The following is a 21,982-nucleotide window of genomic DNA, read 5'->3' as shown; positions in this document are numbered from 1 at the left end:
GTAATTATGTATTCACACTATATGGTTGTGTACAATTTTTTATTTGATTGGATCGAGAAGTTTTCTGGCTATTTGGGTTCTTGGGTAAGCTTCCTGATTCAATGAACGGATTTAGGCACCTGTCCCTAGAATGCTGTCAACTCTTGTGTTGAGCTAAGCCCATGTTTGATGCTTTAGAGAGGGTAGCCTATGGGTCTGGTGATGAAGACATTTAGTTTTTTTTTTTTTCTTTTGGTTCCTCCTAGCTATACCCAGTGCATTAGCGTATAAGGAGAAGGTTTGTTAATGTGAGTAAAGAATTCTGGCATAGAAACTTTGACAGAGTAACTCATCATGATGTGAATAAGACAAACTCGCTCCTAGGCCTATCCTTGTATTTACTTTGATGCTGTAAAGTTTGATTGGTTAAAAAAATATCTTTCCTTTTACACGTTCAATGTTGTTGTTTTTGTAGTTTGCGTGGAAGTTAGTGAGATTATACTTAAATACGCATGCTGTCTTCTTTATGCTTCACTGAAGTATGCTGTGGCAATAACTAATAAATATTATGCAAAAGCAAAGATGATCTGAATATTTTGATGAATTCTGACCAATTATAAAGTATCGGTTTGTATTATGACTGAAGAAAGATGGCACCCACTACGTGTTTGTCACTCTGGAAAAAGAAGAACTGCATTATTAATAGTAACAACAATATCATTATTTTAATTCGATATGCCCAGATGAATAACTTAGGTTCTTAACAACAAGTATTCCGTTGAAGTTGTGATCATGTTTTACCGGTCGAAAAAAGAAAAGAAATGAAACAGAAAACAGTTGTGATCATGTTTTGTTTGTAGTGATGTTGTGGATGTGTTAGCTTTAGGGAAGAGTTGCCCGTCACATATACATTGAGAAATCCAGAAACCATAGTCTGTCCCTTTAAGTTGTCATGCCTTGTTCGTTTAAGCATTAAAAGACATCCTGAAATATGTATGTGCAGTTGCCCACAGCTCCCGTGAAGTATTGGATGAATGTTAGTACTGTCAATCTCTGTGAACTCCTAAACCATTACTGTTCGTCACTTTGTTTTCTATACTTGCTTTTATGGATATATTGTTCCCGTGACTAAGAAAAGGAACCTACATGATAAGTATCAACCTAACCATTAACTGCATTTGCATTCTTGCTATCACCTGTGTATAGTGAATCCCATTAAATATCTACGTTGCTAATCAAACCCCTAAGGTAACATGTTCGTTATGTTTATCGTAGTTCTCTCTTGCGAACTCATTGCCACAATTTCATTTCCTTCGAGGTACTTGCTCGGCGATTCTTTGGAGGGGAAGTACATCGAGTCAAGTTGTGGGACACCACCATTTGGCAATTGATTGTGACTCTGTTAGTCCCTCGTCCTCGAATCATCTAAGCCCTCGATAAGGGTGGCGTTAAGCAAGTTCGTCCTCTCATCGCATGGAGTCTTGATGGGAGAAATTTAGCATGTGGGTCCATGGATGGCACAATTTCTGTATTTGACGTAGCGCGAGCTAAATTCCTACACCACCTTGAGGGCCACTTTATGCCTGTTAGGTCACTTGCATACTCTCCTATTCATCCACGTGTGCTCTATTCAGCCTCTGACGATGCACACATACATATGTATGATGCAGAAGGGAAGAGCTTGGTTGGAGCTATGTCAGGTAATTCGAGTTGGGTGTTAAGCATGGATGTGAGCCCAGATGGTACTGCACTTGCTACAGGATCAAGTGACCGGACCGTCCGACTTTGGGATTTAAGCATGAGAGCTGCTGTCCAGACAATGAGCAGCCACAAAGACCAAGTATGGGGGTGGCATTTATTCCACCGTGAGTGATCGATGGCGGAGGGTGGCCAGCTTGTGAGCGTGTCCGATGATAAGAGCATATCATTGTATGATTACTCATAACAACATGGTGGCTGTAGAGAAAAAATGTACTTTCTATGACTTGTTTGGCTAAAATGAACACAACCGATATTCATTTATGTTTAGTTGAGCTAGTAGAAGTCACTCATACAATACTTCCTTGTTATCATACTTCACGAAGACCTCTGCGTCACTAACCGTCGCAGGATCGCGTGCCTCTTACCATCATTCTCTGGGGACTTTCGTCCAATGGTGGCCTCTATCCTTTGCTTTCTTCCCATATATCCCTTGTGGAATCCCGCAAATCGCTTCAAAATTATCCAAATGAGATTTCAAGCTGAAAAACTGCGTGTAAGGAATTTGACACGGTTCCTTGATCAACAGGGAGCATTTGTATCTACCAATTTTCCTGCATTGGCTACTACTTCCAAAGATGCCAATCTGTCGCATTTCTCAAGCCAGCCCACTCTAGTGACCCCTCGCTACTACTTGATCCACTACCTACACCTAATCCTCGATTCAAAGAAAGAACGTCCCCATTTGCGAAGTTGCGGCCTCATCTCCTCCTGCGGTGTTTGATACATAATAGTTTCTTGACCTCATCCATCTCCTAGAGAATGGATCATATCCTTCTTCACCCTCTTTCAAGCCCGTGTTAATTGCCTTCTTTTCAGATGCCATTTTGAAGTTCACCGCCCTCTTTTTCTTGTTCATTTCCGCCAACCTCACAGCCTTGGTGTCCAATCCCTTTTTCGCTTTCGAAAATTGTCTCCAGTTCCTTTAGCCCGGCCTGGATCCTCTCCACTTCCGCCTTTATTCCGCTTTGCTCTCTGCCACCTCCATTTCTCTCCTCAGGCGTTCTTTTTCAGCTGCAATGTTCAATGGCCTCGACGACACAGATTTCTTCTCCTGCAACATTATTTTCACAGTTTCCGATGAGTAAACATAACTGATTGCCTTCTGTATTGTCCATAGGAGTAAAATTTTATACCAACAGCCAACCACATCTATTAACTCTGCAAGATATTCCATTCAATGTAGTCATTCTCATCCATCAATTGCATCAGTTGTCGCATCTGTGATCTTCCATTCTTTTCAACATTTCTTAATCTGGCGCGTGCATTGTATATGTGTTGCAACTTAGAAAAATTATTTGGATCTCGCTCTTTGATGACATTAAGAACCTGTTTTGGCTTGACTCCACGTAAGGTCATCTGAAACAAAACCTTTTGCTCCTCAGGTGTTAGCCTACCCCCATATGTATGACCCCCACCTTCCACTTATCATCACGCCCAGCCCTTTCACAACCAAGGAACAACCTGGGTGTCCTTCCTTTGAAGAATGATCAAATTTCTTGATCACAATAATGGAACTAGTTTCCTTCCCTATTCGCCCAGCCCATCCGATAAGTTCTTCACGACTCTCAAAGACCTACAATTCAAACAAAAAACATATAATTTTAACAAATCATAAAGAGAAAAACTAAAACTTATAAGAAGGAAAAGTAATATGTCTGTTATGAAATGTTCTGTCAGATCAACATTCATAAATTCATTCTAAAAATTCCACTTTTAAAAGAGAGATGTATACAAATATGCACAAAGAGATGTTTATACATCTTGTAGGTCTAGCATATTTTCGAAAGAGCTAAAGATGATTTTGCATGAGGTGAGGCAACATTGAGTTTTAGACCCTGTCAGTTGTTGACTTTCACACATTCTCACAACATTAAACACATTGAAAAAGAAGTTATTGATTTGATGAAGCAAGTTTCATTTCCTATGCTAACAAACACATGATAAACAATCCTCTTCTACAGAAAGAAACTGGAGCATGGGGAGAAGATTGGAAGTTTCGTCAAATGGTCCAACTTTCTTGTTAGTCACAACCATCAATCTTGACGCAAGTAAATTTTAACTTGGTCTACAGATAAGAGAAATTATAGTTAATGAAAAAACACAATATAAATTGTGATTTATAAAACCAATAGCCATCTATGTCATGTGGAACAACCTATGAACGGGTTGCGTTTCATAATTGTATTATAATATATTTCCACTCCAACTTTTATAAGTCAGACTTATATTACATGGAATATAGTGCATAATTTACATGTTCTAGCTTTATTGTGTAGGTTTATATGAAGGATTTTGTGACAATGAAAGCAGCCAAATGGGTATAAATATTAAAATACCTGTAAACAGAAAGAGTGTATGTCCATGATAAGCACTTGCCCCATTCATTCACTTGTTGGGCAAAAGTAACGAAAAAACTATTAAGGCTTTCAAATCTTCTACAACATCCCCTATCACGTAAAGTCTGAACCCATTGTAGACATCAGCAATAAAAAGTTTGGACATAGATACATGATATTCTGAAAAACATATAACAAACCAGAGAACACGCTGTGTACAAAGATGAAAATGAATGATCTAAATAGTATAACCAATGTGCCAGAGGTAAAAATGTGTGAAAGAACAGAAGTCAATGTGAGACAAATGAAGGGTCACACAAACTTAAAGATAAAGAAATAGTTACATCTTTCTAAGTTTACTACAATTAACAAAGACTCCCAACTTTCCTCACAAAGCTAAAGATGGATATTATCAATGAAGAGAATTATTATTGCTCAGTTGCTTACAAATCGTTAATCTTGTTAGTACCTTCCCACAATGGCCTAATCCAATTTCAAATCATAATTGAAAAAATCTATAAACGATTGATGTAACTTCGAAAACCATACAAACCATACCGACGGGGATTGCTAGAAATAAGTTTGGATTTCAAAGAGAATATAGAGAAGGATTTCTTTAACAAATATTTTTGAGTTTTGAGGGTACCACAAACTGAATACCATTGTTATAACAATGTAACACTGATCAGATGGTACAAAACCTGTCCAAGTTCCAATTGACAATTGATCTTCATCTCTCTTCCCATTCAACCTACGCTAACAGGAACCAACTATAACCTCAACTTATTTACTATTTGAAATGTGTTGAGTGAGTTTCAACAGCTAATCCTGCTTCTTAATGCTATTGGAAGCTTTATTACATACTCTGATTGTTGATCACCTTCATGAACGATGGCAAACGTAATGCAAACCGTGAATGTATCTAGACGGGATTAAGAACATAACAGATGAGAAAATATAAACTCATATACTAATCCAAAGAACCAAATAAGGGAAATCTACCTCTGGGTTGTAGAACTTCAAGGGTCCCTTTGCTTTGCTATGGTCCTCATTCTCATCTAGTGGGTTCACCGGGCGCTTTGAAATCAATCACCGCCCCTTCCAGAGCAAAGCATGAAACCAATTACTCCACTGTGACAAAATTGAGCGATAGCATTAACACATAAATCCATTATCCAATCATAACATAATTACAATGGAGGGACACAAACAATTCAGGATCATCGGCACAATTTGAAATTTTGGTTTTGGTTGATTGTTTATGGAATGATCTACAATGTCTACACACACAATCTGCAATGTCTACACCCACCGGAGGTTAAGTACCAATTGGAGAATTCAGGGTCACTCATTTTCACCTTAAAGTGGAGTATCCTTGGTTATGCTATATATTTTGGATGAATCTGATCTTGTGTGGAGATAATCCATATAGTGAGGAGAACATATCCACGCCAAATCATGTCCGGATAATGAGAGGCTGCATCAAGCAAGTCATATACTTCTCATGAAGTGGCCCAAAAATAATCTCATTCGACAATGGTGTTGGAACTGATGACTTCGTGATTTCCTTTTAAAGCCAAACAACCCTGCAACAATTTCCACCAAAGCTGCCCCAGTGCCCTAGTGTTCAGGATAAGCTTCCCCAGTGACACAAAGAAGGCTTCTTGTTGCACTGACAACAAAGCTTCAGTAATGCCAGATTATTAGAGAAGACCTTTGAAGATTTCTGAGGATAATGAAAAGGGGAAGAAAGAACCAACCTCAAATCTGTCAAGCAAACAGGAATCATTCCTCAAATCGGCAGACAACATGACACATAACAGGAATCATTTCGGTAAAGGAATAATACGGATGTTATTGTACTTTTGACAGGATAAGTTTGAATCAAATGATGCCAAAACAAAGTTAGGGGTCTCTTCCCTCCACCTTGGTGACAGGACTTGACTTGAGAATTTAGTGTTTTGTGAAAGGCTGATTTCCTATTTAGTCTCCTGATTTCTAGTAATCCCATGGGATGGGGATGGGAGAGGAAGAAAGACGAAGGATTTTGGGAAGGAAGAGGTACGGTGGGTTTTCTCGCCAGTTCGTTTTTATTTTTATTTTCTATCCACAGTTTTTTTTTTCTCCTAATTTATCGTAATTAGCCTGTACACGTGGACACTCTAGCTAGGCTTCCTCAATTAAAGAGGGGAGAGTTATAATATATATATATAAAGATAAGCTTCTAAACGCTTCAATATTTTGAAAAATATTTAACCTATATTGATCTGTTCGTAAACACGAAGGCGGATTTTTCACTATTCGAATAGGTTGAATATACCCTCCAGAAAATTTCTGGTCCATCACTGATCACTGTATTTCTTTTTTTTTTTTTTTTTTTTTTTGGTTAACCAGTATTAACCCCACTACATAATCCGGGTCAATTCAGATTAAATGTGTTTTTTTTTTGTGTATTTGGAGGGAGACCCTAATTTCCCATCTAGAAAAATTCTAATTTATTCATCCAGGAATAATATTAGTAAAACCTTTTTTTTTAATATAATAATCACTAGTCACTGTTGAGGCATCGGCATCGTAAAGAGATGAATAATAATCACTAGTCACTGTTGAGGCATCGGCATCGTAAAGAGATGAATAATAATCACTAGTCACTGTTGAGGCATCGGCATCGTAAAGAGATGACAAGTAAGTGAGTAACCCATTTTAAATGTTACGCTGGAAACAGGCCCAATCGTCGCTAATGCGAAGTGGCAAACTTGCACATTTTTCATTTTCGGCAACCTGACCTTACAAGTTAAAACATGGGGCATGTCCGCATTGACTCAAGATGATGAAACCCCTACCACGTATGACGCATGTAAAAGGATGGTCAGTTGGTCACCAATTATATAAGGGTGCTGTATTGGGCGCCACTGAAATTAGATCGGGCAGCCTCCAGCCCAGCCCAAACAACAAAGTCCAAACAAGAAATCCCAAAGACACCCCACCAAAAATCGCAAACCGGAAAAACCTATTCCTTCGGTCATCTCTCTCGCCAAAACCCTTCGACCAATTATCGCGAAACCTAACCAAAAAAATCCAAAATCCGAATTGAAGCAATCCAATCGCGAAATTGAAACAATCCAATTGAACCTTCGACGATCCAATTGAAACAATCCATAAACAATCCAATTGAAACAGTTCAGTTCCATAAACAATAGCAAAATTGAACCCGAAAGGTTTGTAGAAAGGGTGCTTGCTTTACTTTGAGTGGCTGCAGAAAGAAGAAAGAAGCGGAAAGGGGAGCTCACGTTTTTTGGCTCCAGCTGCTCGCCTACAGAAACCACGATCGTCGAACACCCCGACCAGCAAGTCTCTCCTTATGGGAATGTGATGTTTTAATTAATTCAGGTTAGTTCTTCTTAATTTTAATTTGATGAGTTATGGGAATGTGATGTTTGTCTTGTTCATCTTTATATAGTATGAGAAAATGAGCTCGAATTTCCTATATATTTTCTTCGAGAGAAACTGAAAAAGAGAATCAATGCATTGAAAGTGAACAACAAAATATTTTTTTTTAAGGGTACAAAGTGTACTAAGTGTCGATTGTGTGAACTAAAGTGTACTAGGTTTTAGTTCCATAGATATCAGTCTCTCTGTAAAATTGTCGATTCGAGAGGGTGTACAAAGTGTCTTGGTAACCAATAATGGAACATCGATAAAACACAGATTTATCTGCGAAGTGACTACAAGAGCGATCGCTGACCCTTAGATGGACCGGCAAGATTGACAAAGGATATGTCTCGAGCAATAAAGCCATCACCGCCAAAGACCTAAGTAGAACATATACACAATAAGCTAGTTAACAATGTGGAAAATTAATACTAAACCAAAACAATATTGTAAAAACAAATACAGTAAACATGTATATTTGATCATATAGAAGAGCGACCGGTTTTAACAGCCCGCTTTTCTCCTTTATGATATGGTACTTTATCTAACTTGTGAGTTCAATCCACTGTCCGCCTATGAATCCATATTATAATTGGATACTGTTGAATTTTGGTGTTTATTAGTTATAAGCCCATTCATATCATGTCATGTGGGATGGGCAACAAAAATGCTGCTCATTCCTTAGTCAGCTGACATAAAAAAAAATATAGTAGTTCTAGTATTTGAGAATCTTTATATTGTAATATGTGTTTATATTATAGTGTAGGTATCAAGCTTTCTCTTAAATGGACATGTTCGTCGAAAACTTATATAATATCTTCATAAGCTTACACAGTGTAGTCTCAAAACCTTTTAGTTTACAGTCTTATTAATTTGTTTAACGAACGACACTATATAAGCTAATAATCAAATACACTATATAAGTTTCCGATGGACCGTCCGTTTAAGAGAAAGTTTGGTGTAGGTATTGGGCAAACAACATCTCCTTTTGAGCTCCGAGCATGCCATTGCAGAAGAGATTGAAAGAAAAAAATTTACAAATAAAAATAAAAGAATTATTGCGTATTATACAAGCATGTGTTTGTATGACCTGTACGACCTTATGTAAGAAAGTCAAACGTTAGATGATCTGGTTCGGTCTTGATGTTACTTATAGATCGAATGGGATGCCTATAATGAAACGTTCACATATACTATATGTTTATTTTTTTTTGGTAATTAAAGATATATTTATGTACGGATGTACATTCATACCTTTAACTTTAACTTATTCAATGGTTATTTTAAACAGATGTCACTGACATGGATGTGTGGTTTGTTTAAAAAATACCATTGAATAAGTTAAGACCAGCTAATTCGATGTCTTAGATAGATTCTTTCATTGATAAGATAGGATTAGCTAGTCTTCAAAATATTAACTTGTCACATAAAATTATGTGATGTCAATAAAGAATAGCCTAAAGTTATATCACCATGAAATTTGCTTTAGAGTTTTCAAGAGCTAGATAAAGTTTTATGTACTAGTTCCTTACCAAAAGATGCAGATCGGGCGGTAGTGGAACCACCACCAAAGACTTTTAGAACCTGTAATAATTGTTATGCCCTTTCCATCTCCAACCAACATTACGTTACTCGCTTGGCGTAAAACCATAATATTGTTTTCATTATAAGTCCCAAAGCCAGCTACGTGAATTATTGTTCTCGCCACCGCCCTACCAAAAAAGAAGCAAATGCAAGTGCTTCACTAATGGTCCTATGTGTACCTGTTCCATCCATAGCAACTACACAAAGATTGACCTCAATCTCCTTAATAGAAGATTCTAGAAGCTTTCGCTCTCCTGGTTGATACCCAAGTCGGAAAATCATCCGACAAGAGTCTCCGCCTGCAAGATCGACTTTCAACGCCTTCACTGAAACTATTGATTTGTGTATGACTAGTGAGTTACTAACATGTTGAATATTGCTTTGTAAAGTAGCGTGAATAAGTTCTTTTTCTTTAAAAAACTTGTGAGTTTGAAGACCATCTAAACATGTAGTTTGATGGGTGATCGCAGTGCTTAGCCATGTTTGGGTATCATCTGGACTTGGGGTTGTTGTTTTACTATCTAGGATGCTATTAAGTTGGTCTATAGTATGATCGAGTAAATGACACGAGGAGTCATATTGCAAAGATAAGCTGCAATATGACTTGGACTCGCATTTAATTTGCATAAAGTCAAGACTTGAAGCTACTTTTGTTAGAGATTATTTTACATTCTATAAAGTTCTCCATTTTAGTAATAATACGCTTTTAGAGAAATACTAGCGATGCTACCCCTTAGAGGGGGGTAGCATGGTGATACCCCCAAACATGTGATTTAGAGCCCCGCTTGAAAATTGAAAAATGAGTTGCTTTACATCTTGTTGCTAAACTTTCATAGTGCTCATCTTTCATACCTAGTATTTTCCTTTAGGGCTTGATGTTATAAGAGAAGATACTTTTACCATTTTATGATTAGTGTCTCAGACATTCATTACTCACCTTTTATATTGCTTATGTTCTTGAGTCTTGACTAATGAGTAATGACCTTGATTACATGCAGCTTTTACGAGTACTTGCTTTAGGTCCGGATACGGGGGAACAAAACCGCTGTAAAGCATTATAGGTGAGAAGTTTTTTCTTTGGCTATCAAATTTACTGAATGTACAATCAAGGTGGTTTTTGGGTGGTTTCCCCTATGCTTGACGAGGGACAGAATTGTATTGTGGGTTGAATATTTTATAGGGTGTTATATGTACATATGGTTGTTGGAAGGATGTCATTATTGATTTCCGTGTTATGACAGTTTAAGTATACTAAATGTTGACTAAACAAAGGAAACTTTGCCCAAAAAATCGATAGAATTTGGATAGTGTAACTTCATTCTATTTCTTCATATATACTTGGAGTTATCATAGCAAGCTTATAAGTATATTAGTTTTACGACTGGGATGATCTCTTTCTTCTAGTGGTTTTCTTTGTACATTGTTTATTTAAATATGGTTTACTAATACTTATTTTATTTTTCTTTGTAGCGATGGGTCCTCGATCAAAGAATGTGAAGAATGTAGCGAAAACTACATTCAAGGGTGTTAAGAAATTGTTTGGTGGCGGTTCCTCTAGCGGTGATGCAGTTGGAAGAAAAAGACATAGGGCAGACGGCTTAATGGCATCAGCGCGTAGAGGGGACCATTTGGAAAAAGAGGTTCCTGAGGGTCCTGAGGTTGATTCGTTTAGTGAAGATAGTGTAGATAGTGTAGATAGTGATACTAATGTAGGTTTAGATGTAGGTTTAGACAAAGGGAAGAATATAGTAGAAGAGGAGAGTGAGGAGAGTGAGGAGGAGAGTGAGGAGGAGGATGAGCAGGATGATGATGTTGAAGAATATGTGGTAGAAGACGTACCACCAGTGGAAGAAGCACCTCCGGTATTGGATTTCGTAAGAAAATCCAATGATGATTTGGAGTTTCAAAGAGGTGTGTATGGGGAGGCCCGTATGAGTCGAGTTGTTGTATGACTATCACGCGTGCATGTCGCTTCGATGTTTTTGGAGAGAAGGGTAATATTTTGTTTTTCTTGTGTACTTTGATTTTCTTTTACAAAATCTTTTGTTTCGCTTCATATATATCTAATGCGTGCTTCGGTTGTTTCGTGAGGATCGCTGAGCGCTGAAGTGTGTTTCACACTTAGCGAAGTTATCCCAATGGAATTTCAAAATGAATGTGAAAGGTCTTCGAGATTTGCCGCGGTTGAGAAGAAGGATCATTTGTTTTGATCTCGTGGAAGGTTATCACGAGCATATGGATCCACCATTGATCTCTCTGCGTTTGTGGAGAGATGGCATCCGGAGACCAACACCTTCCATATGCCAGTTGGGGAGATGACTGTGACTTTGGACGATGTTGTCCAAATCTGTGGAGTCACAGCTAGAGGAAGAGCGGTGCAAGGGGACAAAGCTTCAACTTACAAGAATCGATAAATCTCTTACATCTTGGTCTGGGGCTCCCTATCGATTTGATTAGGGCGGAGATGGAAGCTAGCAAGTTCACTTCAAAAGTAAGGCTAGAATTCATCCGAAGCATTTTGCTAACAAGGTTCATGATAGCCCTATATGTGACGCCGCTTTGGAATGTGGTAGATAAGGCCTCGAAGTTTCCGGGATGTTCAACGGACCGTTAGAGCTTTTATTCGCTTTTCTTTGGATGTGCCGCTTTTATCGACAAGTCCGGGACCGGAGTGCCTATATGTTATCCGAGGCCGTTGTTGAAATTCAAAGAGATAGAAGAGTATGCATGGGGTGCAGCAATTTTGGCGCTTTTATATAGAGGTCTCGGGCCGCCACATGTGCGAAGGTGAAAGGGGTTACAGCTATATGACTCTTCTACGTAAAACTTGAGTATTTTAGAGTTTATTTTTTTAATGTTAATTTTATTACTCTATCAATATGTTAACTATTTGTGTATATCTAGGCATGGATCTATGAGTATTTTCCGGTATTCATGACAGTCCCCAAACTTCAACTATATCTCGCCTCACCACAAGGCGTGCTCATAGACACATCCCAAATCGCTCCACACTATTACGACACAATAACGATGCATTGCAGTTTTATCGAAATGCGATAATTGATGATTTGAATGAGTTCAATGTAAGTATTAAATTCAATGACAATTTGGTATTTAATTTTGTTTATATTTATTTTTAGTAATTGATCATTAGAGTTGTTAATGACACATTTGATTTTGTTTCAGTTGTTTGGCATCCCTACAAAAATATCGTAGATACAAACCCGATCGATGACATTGCATTTTTGAGGGATTGCTATGTTTTTTTCAACATTGTCGAGCTTTACTGCTGCCGCATTAGTCGCGTCGGTTGGGTCACGTGCAACTTGTACCTAAAGATCCTCCAATGCCAAATTGAGAACAAGAACCGTGGCGGGGACGGGTATGAGGTGAGCCGACCAATATTGGGCCACTTTTATCGAGTCGTGGCAGAATCACGCGATCCAACTCTGCAACCGAGGACCTATTTCGCCTTATCCATGGGAGTGTCATCAAAACTACATGACTTGGTATGCGAGGAATTCTCATGTAGTTTTGGTGAACCCCGAGCTTCTTCCTATTCATCCCTCCCCTGAGACACCACCTAACCGCTCATCGATTGTAAGTATTGTGATTTTTAATTGAGTTTTCTCTAACGCGGATTTTTGCATTCAATTGGTAACTTATCTTGATTTTTCTTTTTCGTAAGCGGCGCCATCGATGAAACCGGTCGTTTTCGACGCCACGCGGTATGAGGTGAGCCGGACCAATATTGGGCCACTTTTACTTCGAATCATGGCGTAATCACGCGATCCAACTCTCGCAACCGAGGACCTATTTCGCCTTATCCATGGGAGTGTCATCAAAACTACATGACTTGGTATGCGAGGAATTCTCATGTAGTTTTGGTGAATCCCGAGCTTCTTCCTATTCATCCCTCCCTAGAGACACCGCCTAACCGCTCACCGATTGTAAGTATTGTGATTTTTAATTAAGTTTTCTAACTGCGGATTTTTGCATTCGATTGGTAACTTATCTTGATTTTTCTTTTTTCAATGACGTCCACGCCATCGATGAAACCAGTCGCTTGCTAGAGAGAAGTCTGCAATTGGTGGGAATGATATGCCGTGAGGAAGCAAGGTCCTCCTTCGAACAGCGCATAACTTGACTAGGTGCAAGTACATTGGTGGGCTTATAGTTGATTTGTTTCAGTTTAGGGTTTGTAACTTTGTAATTTAGTTTGATGGATGTAATTTGTTTCAGTTTAGAGTTTGTAATTTTGTTAACTTCGAATGAATTGATGGATATGATGTTTGCATGAATGTTTGAATGGAATTTAATGTTTAAGGTTTAGGGTTTAATGTTTGAATGTAATTTGTTTTTGGTTTAGGTTTAATGTTTGAATGGAATTTTATGTATGGATGAATTTGATGAATGAAAGTGTTTGATATCTGATGTTTGAATGGAAAAGTGGAATTTGATGAATGAGAGTGTTTGATATTTGATGTTTGAATGGAAAAGTGGAATTTGATGAATATGAAAGTGTTGTAAAAACAAAACGAATTTTGAAAATTTGTTTTTCCAAACGACCCAGCCGCATCGTTTGGCATAAAAGCCAAACGACCTCAGCAGATCGTTTTTCCTTTATACCAAACGACCACGGCAGATCGTTCTCTTTTAATCTCAAACGACCCACCCACATCGTTTGGTCTAAAGGCCAAACGACATGGACACATCATTTGGTCTAAAGGCCAAACGACATGACCACATCGTTTCGTCTAAAGGCCAAACGATCTGGCTGGGTCGTTTCGTATTAAAGCCAAACGACTTGACCGTGTAGTTTCGGTCATTATTGACAACATACGAACATTATTTCAAATCACTCGATTGCGGTCCGAATCAACTAGTCGATCACTCGATTGCTATCCGAATCAACTTAGTCGATCATTCGATTTCAAAATCACTCGATTGACGTCCGAATCAACTTAGTCGATCGCTCTATTTCCAAATCACTCGATTGCCGTCCGAATCAACTTAATCGATCACTCAATTTCCAAATCAAATCAAATAAAAGCCCTAACATTATTTCCAAATAACAAAAAAATCAAATCAAATTACATTTGTTCTAAATTACATCAAAATATCAAATTACATCAATATATCACTTAGTCGATTGCTCGATTTCAAAATCACTCGATTGCCATCCGAATCAACTTAGTCGATTACTCGATTTCCAAATCAAATCAAATAAAAGCCCTAACATTGATAACATAAAAATCAAATCAAATTACACTTGTTCCAAATTACATCAAAATATCATATCGATAACATACAAACAACTTAGTCGATAACATGTACTGTTGGGTCTTCAATGAGCTCCTTTTTTCATATTAAATTGGGAATGTTCAATGCCATAAATTGCAATTGCCTTACTGTCAAGGCCAAATTCCAACTTTCAGCAATATCATATCGAGCTCTAAGCCATTGGCGCATTACTGGAGGAACCGGACAATCTTCAACAAGTTCAACATTAACAAAATGATTTCCACCAACATGTGCTTACCCAACACTTGGGTCACTCTCTCAGATTTGCTTGGGTTCTCACGGCATGAGAAGGAAGCACCGACGAGCTCCTAAATGCATAAGGACAACATTAAATCTTGAAGCAAATAAGTATCCAAAGAAAAGGCATGCTCATCCACTTATTTAAGGGTGCGAACCTTCTTCATGTAGGATTTCCTTCATCGAATATAAAACCTCACTTTGATTGTACAAAGTACAATAAAGGGGAGGTTGTCGATAAGCTCTTCGCATAACTCCCTTCTCATCCGTGGCCATTCTTCTTGACTTCTTCCTAATGCAATGCAGAAAGCTCTATAAACCGTAGTCGCCATCGCCAACGTGGTCATGGACTCTAACAATGTATTTATGCATTTCTTCAGAATATCCAACCCGTAATCCTTAGACCCCTCGTCTTTCCAAAGTCTAAGCCATCTCTCACATTTAAAGGTGTGGATTGTTTTTTGGAGAAGGCTTATTTCGTGGTGTGGTTGTTTTTTGGTGTTTTGGGAGAAGGTTTATTTCTTGGTGTGGTTGTTTTGGTGTTTTTGGAGAAGGCTTATTTGTTGGTGTGGTGTGGATGTTTTGGGTTGGTAGTTTTGGAGAAGACTTCTTTCTTGGTGTAGTGTGGGTGTTTTGGGGGGAAGTGTTTGGTTGTGACGACCCACTCTTCATGGTCACGTTGAGAATGTTCAAAATGAGATGGATCTCGCTTTGAAGAGTTATCATCTCCAATTTGAAGCTTTCTACTGCAGCTACCTTTCGGCCGACCTTTGGTTTTTGCTTCCTCACAAGGCGGTACTAGCCATGTACTTTCTGGTATGGCAATCTCCATAAGCTTCCTAATCATAACCCTCTGCTCTTCTTCAGAAACCATTGCAAACCTATTCATGAACAAGTCCATCGAAGGTGCAACATCGGGACCAACACCCACTGACACATTGGGAGAAGTAGACAATATTTTCCAAAAGGGGTCGATAGCAGTCAAAGGGATGGACCGCTCTTGCTCTTCAAACTCAATTAATTCATGAGCACATGGCAGTCCATGGCTCGTATGCCAAATAGCACCAACACCTTATCTCTCCATCTTTAACACGCTTTACGCTGGTATCTATTTCTTCAAAAAACAAGTCTAAACACTTGCGTGAGACAAGGCCTCTCGAAGTTCACGAAACAAAGGAATCCGTGGTGGTGGTGCCGAAGTTACAATCATACTTCTCGGGCGTAGCTCTAATCTCGACATCCGGATCTCTAGAATCGGGTGGATTAAGCTAAACATACTCAAAAATCATGACAGTTTGCATTTCCTAGTACACGCTTCACCGAAAGCATGAGACCCTTCAACTCTATTGGTCGTTGTACTCCCCAAAGTGAATGTGTTGGTCCCAACAACATACGAATCGATCCCCCCGCGAGGAAACCAAGTCTCTCGCAAATAACAAACAAAATTGAGTACTCAACCCCGTAATATTTTTCCAAAGCATCCCATCTACGCCGAAAATAAACTCGTTTTCGATTTGACTACGGTGTTCCACGAGAACCGGCCTTCTACAAGTTCTCAGTAGTTGGAAAAATATCGTAACATTTTGAAAGGACGACGTAAGCGATATGCCATCTACATAGATGCTTGTGTGCGTTAGGGAAAACTCGGCGGCGCCGCACTCATCGTGGCTAAGTCCCCGCGGATACACGATCACGGATGGGCTTATGTCACCAAACAAGCCACTAAAATGATGCAGGGCCCACTCATAGTCGATCGTTGTTTCGGATCGGCAAAGACTGACACACGGTGAAAGATTTCCACGCTTGAAGTCACCCCAACAAACTGCACGAAAAGCCACCGATACCGTTAGTTTTGTAGGTAGCGCCTAACATGAAAAAAAACTGTTGGAAAAGTCCGAGCCAACTTAACACCTTCCTCGGATGGGCCCATAACAATCCCGCTATCTCCTCGGTATTCTCATCCCGCCTCAACTCCTCAAAATAATGTTCTTTTGCTAACAACTCACGCAATCTCGCGAATTGTGTGAGACCGCTCATATCCATTTCCTCACCTTCGCCTTGCAAGTAGAGACTTGGGATATACTAGAGATGTTATCATGATGCCTATTCTTGATGGAATCCAATATTTGTTTAGGTTTTATTCCACACTTACTCATCTCGACAAATACTCGAACTCGAACGGTTAGTCGAAAGTAGCAAATGCATGTCCTTCAAGGGTCTTCGCCAATGGATGGTTGTGAACACCATTAAGAATCCATAATTTTCCAACTATCGACAATTGCCGTTTGAAAACACCTTTTAACTTAAATGGACATCCCGATTTCTTGGTTCCCGACCTTCTCTTATTAGCCCTCTCTTCGCCTTCTTCTTGTGTGACCAATACACACCCGAAGCACTCGCAAGCCAAATTCAATCTTGCTACTCAGTTTCCTTTGGCACACTCCGACTTTTCAATGACCACAACAACATTAACTTGTCTTCCTCTAGCGGTTGCCCAATCGATTGCCTCGCTACGTGTATGAAAAACCTAAACACATAAAAAACAACAACTATTATTAATACACTACTAATAAAATTATATTTAGAAAATTTTAAAAAAAAATGAAATCAATGCCTACTCAATCATACCTCTTCCGTAGTAAAAATTTATGTTGTATCACTTAAAATCGGTTGACAATCCACATCATTCGAGTTTGCAGAGAATCGGTTCCCGGATAGCGGCAAAGAATTCTACATATAGAAGAATAAAACAAGAGTCTCAAACAATTTGTATTTAGTTTCAAAGTCACAAAAAAAAAAAAAAAAAAAAAAAAAAAAAAAAAACTTTTAATTAAATTTAGTCCAAACGACCCAGCCATGTAGTTTCATCGAGAGTTCAAACGACCCAGCCATGTAGTTCTACAGTGTCCCCAAACGACCTGGAGAAGTCGTTCTATAGTTTTACCAAACGACCCAGCCATGTAGTCCTATAGTGTAATAAAACGACCCGGCCATGTCGTTCTATAGTGTTCTCAAACTACACCGCCATGTCGTTCTGTAGTGTTCTCAAACTACATGCCCATGTCGTTTGATAGTGTTCCCAAACGACCCAGCCATGTCGTTTGGGCTCGGGTTTTGCATTCATTCATTTTGCATCCATTCATTCATTCATTCAATCAATCAAGTGTTTTGTATTCATTTTAATCAAGTGTTACCTCATTATTTAGGTTTGCACTTTGTCGTCGACGATTTCTCGGAATTTCATTTGCTCGACTTGTCGCATCTTCAAATTCTTCACCTTGACCTTCAACATTTTGTTTCACTTCTTCACTTTCAACATATCTTCTATTTTCTCCTTCTCTAATTTGTTGTTCTTCTCTAATTTGTTGTTGTACCTCAAACATTACCTCAAATACTTCTTCTTCATCTTCATGTTTCATTTAGAGAAACTTGAGTATGTGGAGAAACTTGAGTATGTAGAGAAACTTGAGTATTCTATGTAAACCCTAAACTCTAAACTGAGTGAATGAGTATTCTATATATATTTGAAATTTTGATATATTTCGAATAATTGAGTGAAATATATTTGTAAACCCCCCAAACTAGTTTATTATTTACAATTGAATAAAAAAAATGGAAAATAACAAGTTTAGATATAAAACAAAATATTATTTTAGATTTAGATAATTTAGTGAAATATGTTTGAAATTAAATTTTTTTTTATGTCGGTACGAAATTTGTAAACCCTAAACCCTAAACCCAAACCCCAAACCCCCAAACTAGTTTATGATTCAAAATTTGAAAAAGAAAATAATAAATAATAAGTTTATAAATAAAACAAATTATTATTTTGAATAATTAAGTAAAATATGTTAGTACAAAATTTGTAAACAACTCTAAACCCTAAACCCTAAACCCCAACCTAGTTTATGATTCACAATTTTAAAAATAAAATTAAAAATAACAAGTTTAGATATAAAACAAATTATTATTTCAAATGATTAAGTGAAATATGTTAGTACGAAATTTCTAAACCCTGAACTCCAAACCCCAAACCCCAAACTAGTTTATGATTCACAATTGAAAAAATAATAATAATAATAAGTTTAGATATGAAACAAATTATTATTTTAGATTTTAGCATGTTTGATTACATGTTTTAACTTGGTTATAAAGATACTATGTCATAACAGATAAAGAGTGCATGTAATTTTATTGATGTAATTGTGTTGTTTCTAACCCAATTTTTTAAATCGGATTTCAATTTTTCTAATTCAATTGAAATCGCTTTGAGTCGTTTGGAATCGCTTTGAGTCGTGTTCACGCCGTTTGAGTGTCCACTCAAACACGCGACCAAGTCGTTTGAGTGTATACTCAAATTACATATCCAAGTCGTTTGAGTGTATACTCAAAAACTACATGGACAAGTCGTTTGAGTGTTACTCACACTAACACACAAACTACGCGGCCATGTCGTTTGAGTGTACACTCAAACTAAGCGGCCATGTCGTTTGAGCGTACACTCAAACTACATGAACTCGTCGTTTGAGTGTTACTCACACTAACACTCAAACTACGCGGCCATGTCGTTTGAGTGTACAATCAAACTACGCGGTCATGTAGTTTGAGTATACACTCAAACGACATAGCCGTGTAGTTTGAGTGTACACTCAAACGACATGGCCGCGTAGTTTGAGTGTTAGTGTGAGTAACACTCAAACGACGTGTCCATGTAGTTTGAGTATACACTCAAACGACATGGCCGCGTAGTTTGATTGTACACTCAAACTACATGACCGCGTAGTTTGAGTGTACACTCAAACGACATGGCCGCGTAGTTTGAGTGTTAGAGTAGTAACACTCAAACCACGACGCCATGGTCACTCAAACGTTGGTCATGTTTTGAGTGCACACTCAAACGACATGGCCGCCAGTTTGAGTGTTAGTGTGAGTAACACTCAAACGACTTCGACTTCCATATCGTTTGAGTATACACTCAAACGACTTGGCCATGTAGTTTGAGTGTAACTCAAACTCAAACTAACACTCAAACGACTTGGACAAGTCGTTTCTGTTTACACTCAAACGACTTGGCCAAATCGTTTGAGTGTAAAATGTAACCGAATCTTAGGGTTCGTTTTGGCGATACCGGTTGAATTGGTTGCTGGGCTTGGGCTTTGATGGCAAACTTGTAATATGGCAAATTTGTAAAATTTCTTTTTTTTTTGAGGGGTTGCCCAATCCAATTTGATGAATGCCCTATGGAATCACCTTATATAATTGCAAAGTTGCAATTATAAAGAATTTTATGGGCTTTTTAGGGTCGTAGTTTGGCTATTTGGGCTTTCAATGTTTGGGCTATTTTGGACTTTCTACAGGCTTATAGGGTCGTGTATATTGGGTATTTGGGTCGGTACGTAAGCCAGTTGTCATTTTGAAAAAAAAACAGACAAGTTCGTCAATGGTGGCAAAAACCTTAGAAGGTTTTGCTTCATTGAAACTTTTTTTGTTTTCGGGCCTTAACTCTTCTTCCAGTACGTTCCGGAAATATCGAGCTTGTAAATGGTAAGTTTAACTTAATTTAACGGCTTTAGAATTGTGTTCCTTCAGTAGTTTTTTCTAAATTTAAATTTCTCACCAATACGGAGTTTTAATCTCAATAAGAAACCAAACAGCCACACTTCCAAACCAAAAAAAGAAGATGAGAATGGAGAAGGAGAAGGAGAAGAAGAGAGCAAACAATGATCTCCCACGGGAGATCATTGAGTTGATACTCTCACTATTTCCGGTCAAGTCTCTTATGCGATTCAGGTGCGTATCAAAAGCATGGTATGCGTTACTTGACGATCCTGCTTTCGTGGATAGGCACTTTAATAATCAATCAATGGAGAGAAATTGTCTTAATAAAAGCGCTATATTTCTTGATCCACTTAATAGCATATACTCCTTAGATTTCGAAACACTTAATTCGAGAGTGATTGACAATCCACTGAAGACTTGGGTTTCTGGAATGTCTGGAATCTCGTTTTGGGGATCTTGTAATGGACTTGTACTCATCACCTCATCCGAAAACAACTGCTTATGGAATCCTGCTACTCAGAAACATAAGATGTTACCAACTGCACTATTTGAGGAGAAACCAGTGATGAATATCTATGGTTTTGGTTACAATGCAACTCTCCAAGATTATGAAGTTGTAAATATTGGGAGCTTATCGAATTGTTTTGAAGTCGGAGTTTACTCTGTTAAAAGAAACTCATGGCGAAGGATCCAAGACTTCCCTTACGGTATTCCTTTCCGATGGGAAGGAGCATTTACTAATGGCGCAGTTCACTGGGTAGCACAGAGATCACGGAAGAATGGTTTATCTTTGAACTCAGCCATAATTGCTTATGATGTTGGGGGTGAAAGTTTCCGTGAATTGGCATATCCTGACAATACATTTGATAGTTCATGTCGCTTAAGAGTCGCAATATTAGATGGTAATCTTTGTCTAGTATCTTCTGGTGAAGCATCTTTTGAACTGTGGGTGATGAAAGAGTATGGTGCAAGAGAGTCATGGACCAAGCTATTTATCATAGGACGTCTATCTATTGGAATTGAGTTTCGAACATCAACCTTTTTATTGCCATTGTGCTTTTTGAACAAAGGTGCAACTCTGGTACTGAGCAACAAAAGCAATCTGTATTTCTTTGAACTGAAAACCCAAACTTTGAAGAGACGGCAGTTTGCTCCTACACGTGATGGACACAAATACCTAGGATCTTATTGCTGTCAAGCAACAGACTACTCAGAGAGCCTAGTTGCTGTATAGTGAGAGACACACAATGGGACGATTCCCTCTATTTATGTCTCCATGTTTTCTCCTCCTGAACGTTTAATATATTGTTCTTTTCATAATCTATCTGCTTCTTCGTGTTGTGAACTTTTTATGAACTAAATGTGGCTTCAGGTGTATTGTTGACATCAATTTAAGCACTATCTTTTTTAAGTTTCCTTAATGACTTTTCAATGGTTAAAATTGCGACATCACATGTAATAATAGCATTTCGGCTTGGCAGTTTACTCTTAGATGAATCCAATATTCCAACCTTACCTTCGCTAGGTACTTAAAAAAAACACCCTCATCAGATCTTTTCGAAAGAAAGAAAGGACTAGAATTGTTTTATCTCAAAACTTGACATATGCTAATTTAGTTCGGAAGAAAGGACTAGAATTGTTTTATCTCAAAACTTGACATATGCTAATTTAGTTCGGAAGAAAGGACTAAATTGTTTTATCTCAAAACTTGACATATGCTAATTTAGTTCATGTAAACTATTTAGAGCATCATCAATGCGCTGCTATATTTTTTTTGTGACACCTCAGCG

General features: G+C 38.2%; 1 protein-coding gene, 1 long non-coding RNA gene and 1 pseudogene across 2 annotated transcripts; 2 read left to right on the top strand and 1 right to left on the bottom strand.

The window, feature by feature from the left end:
* Window positions 1–970: 970 nt before the first annotated feature.
* LOC147500017 (WD repeat-containing protein VIP3 pseudogene) lies at window positions 971–1,924 on the top strand (annotated as a pseudogene).
* Window positions 1,925–2,025: 101 nt separating this feature from the next.
* Window positions 2,026–6,034, bottom strand: LOC147500016 (uncharacterized). Its single transcript, XR_015194581.1, has 5 exons — window positions 5,837–6,034; window positions 5,435–5,760; window positions 5,079–5,207; window positions 4,077–4,998; window positions 2,026–3,313 (listed from the first exon to the last, which is right to left on the bottom strand). It is a non-coding gene; the product is annotated as an uncharacterized LOC147500016 (long non-coding RNA).
* Window positions 6,035–20,036: 14,002 nt separating this feature from the next.
* Window positions 20,037–21,603, top strand: LOC147500015 (F-box/kelch-repeat protein At3g06240-like). The gene is made up of 2 exons (XM_086561741.1): window positions 20,037–20,177; window positions 20,288–21,603. Exon 2 carries the CDS (start codon window positions 20,314–20,316, stop codon window positions 21,424–21,426), a length of 1,113 nt encoding a protein of 370 aa, XP_086417867.1. The 5' UTR covers window positions 20,037–20,177; window positions 20,288–20,313; the 3' UTR covers window positions 21,427–21,603.
* The last annotated feature ends 379 nt before the right edge of the window (window positions 21,604–21,982 follow it).

The sequence above is a fragment of the Coptis chinensis genome, chromosome 5 (genome assembly GCF_015680905.1).
Source record: "Coptis chinensis isolate HL-2020 chromosome 5, ASM1568090v1, whole genome shotgun sequence".
NCBI classification, from domain to species: domain Eukaryota; kingdom Viridiplantae; phylum Streptophyta; class Magnoliopsida; order Ranunculales; family Ranunculaceae; genus Coptis; species Coptis chinensis.
Note: the sequence above shows the minus strand (reverse complement) of the source record. Positions and strands in the feature narration are given on the sequence as shown.

Bases quoted from the DNA above. Each gene is read 5' to 3' on its own strand.
- LOC147500015 (XM_086561741.1), top strand. From the start codon at position 20,314: ATGAGAATGGAGAAGGAGAAGGAGAAGAAGAGAGCAAACAATGATCTC.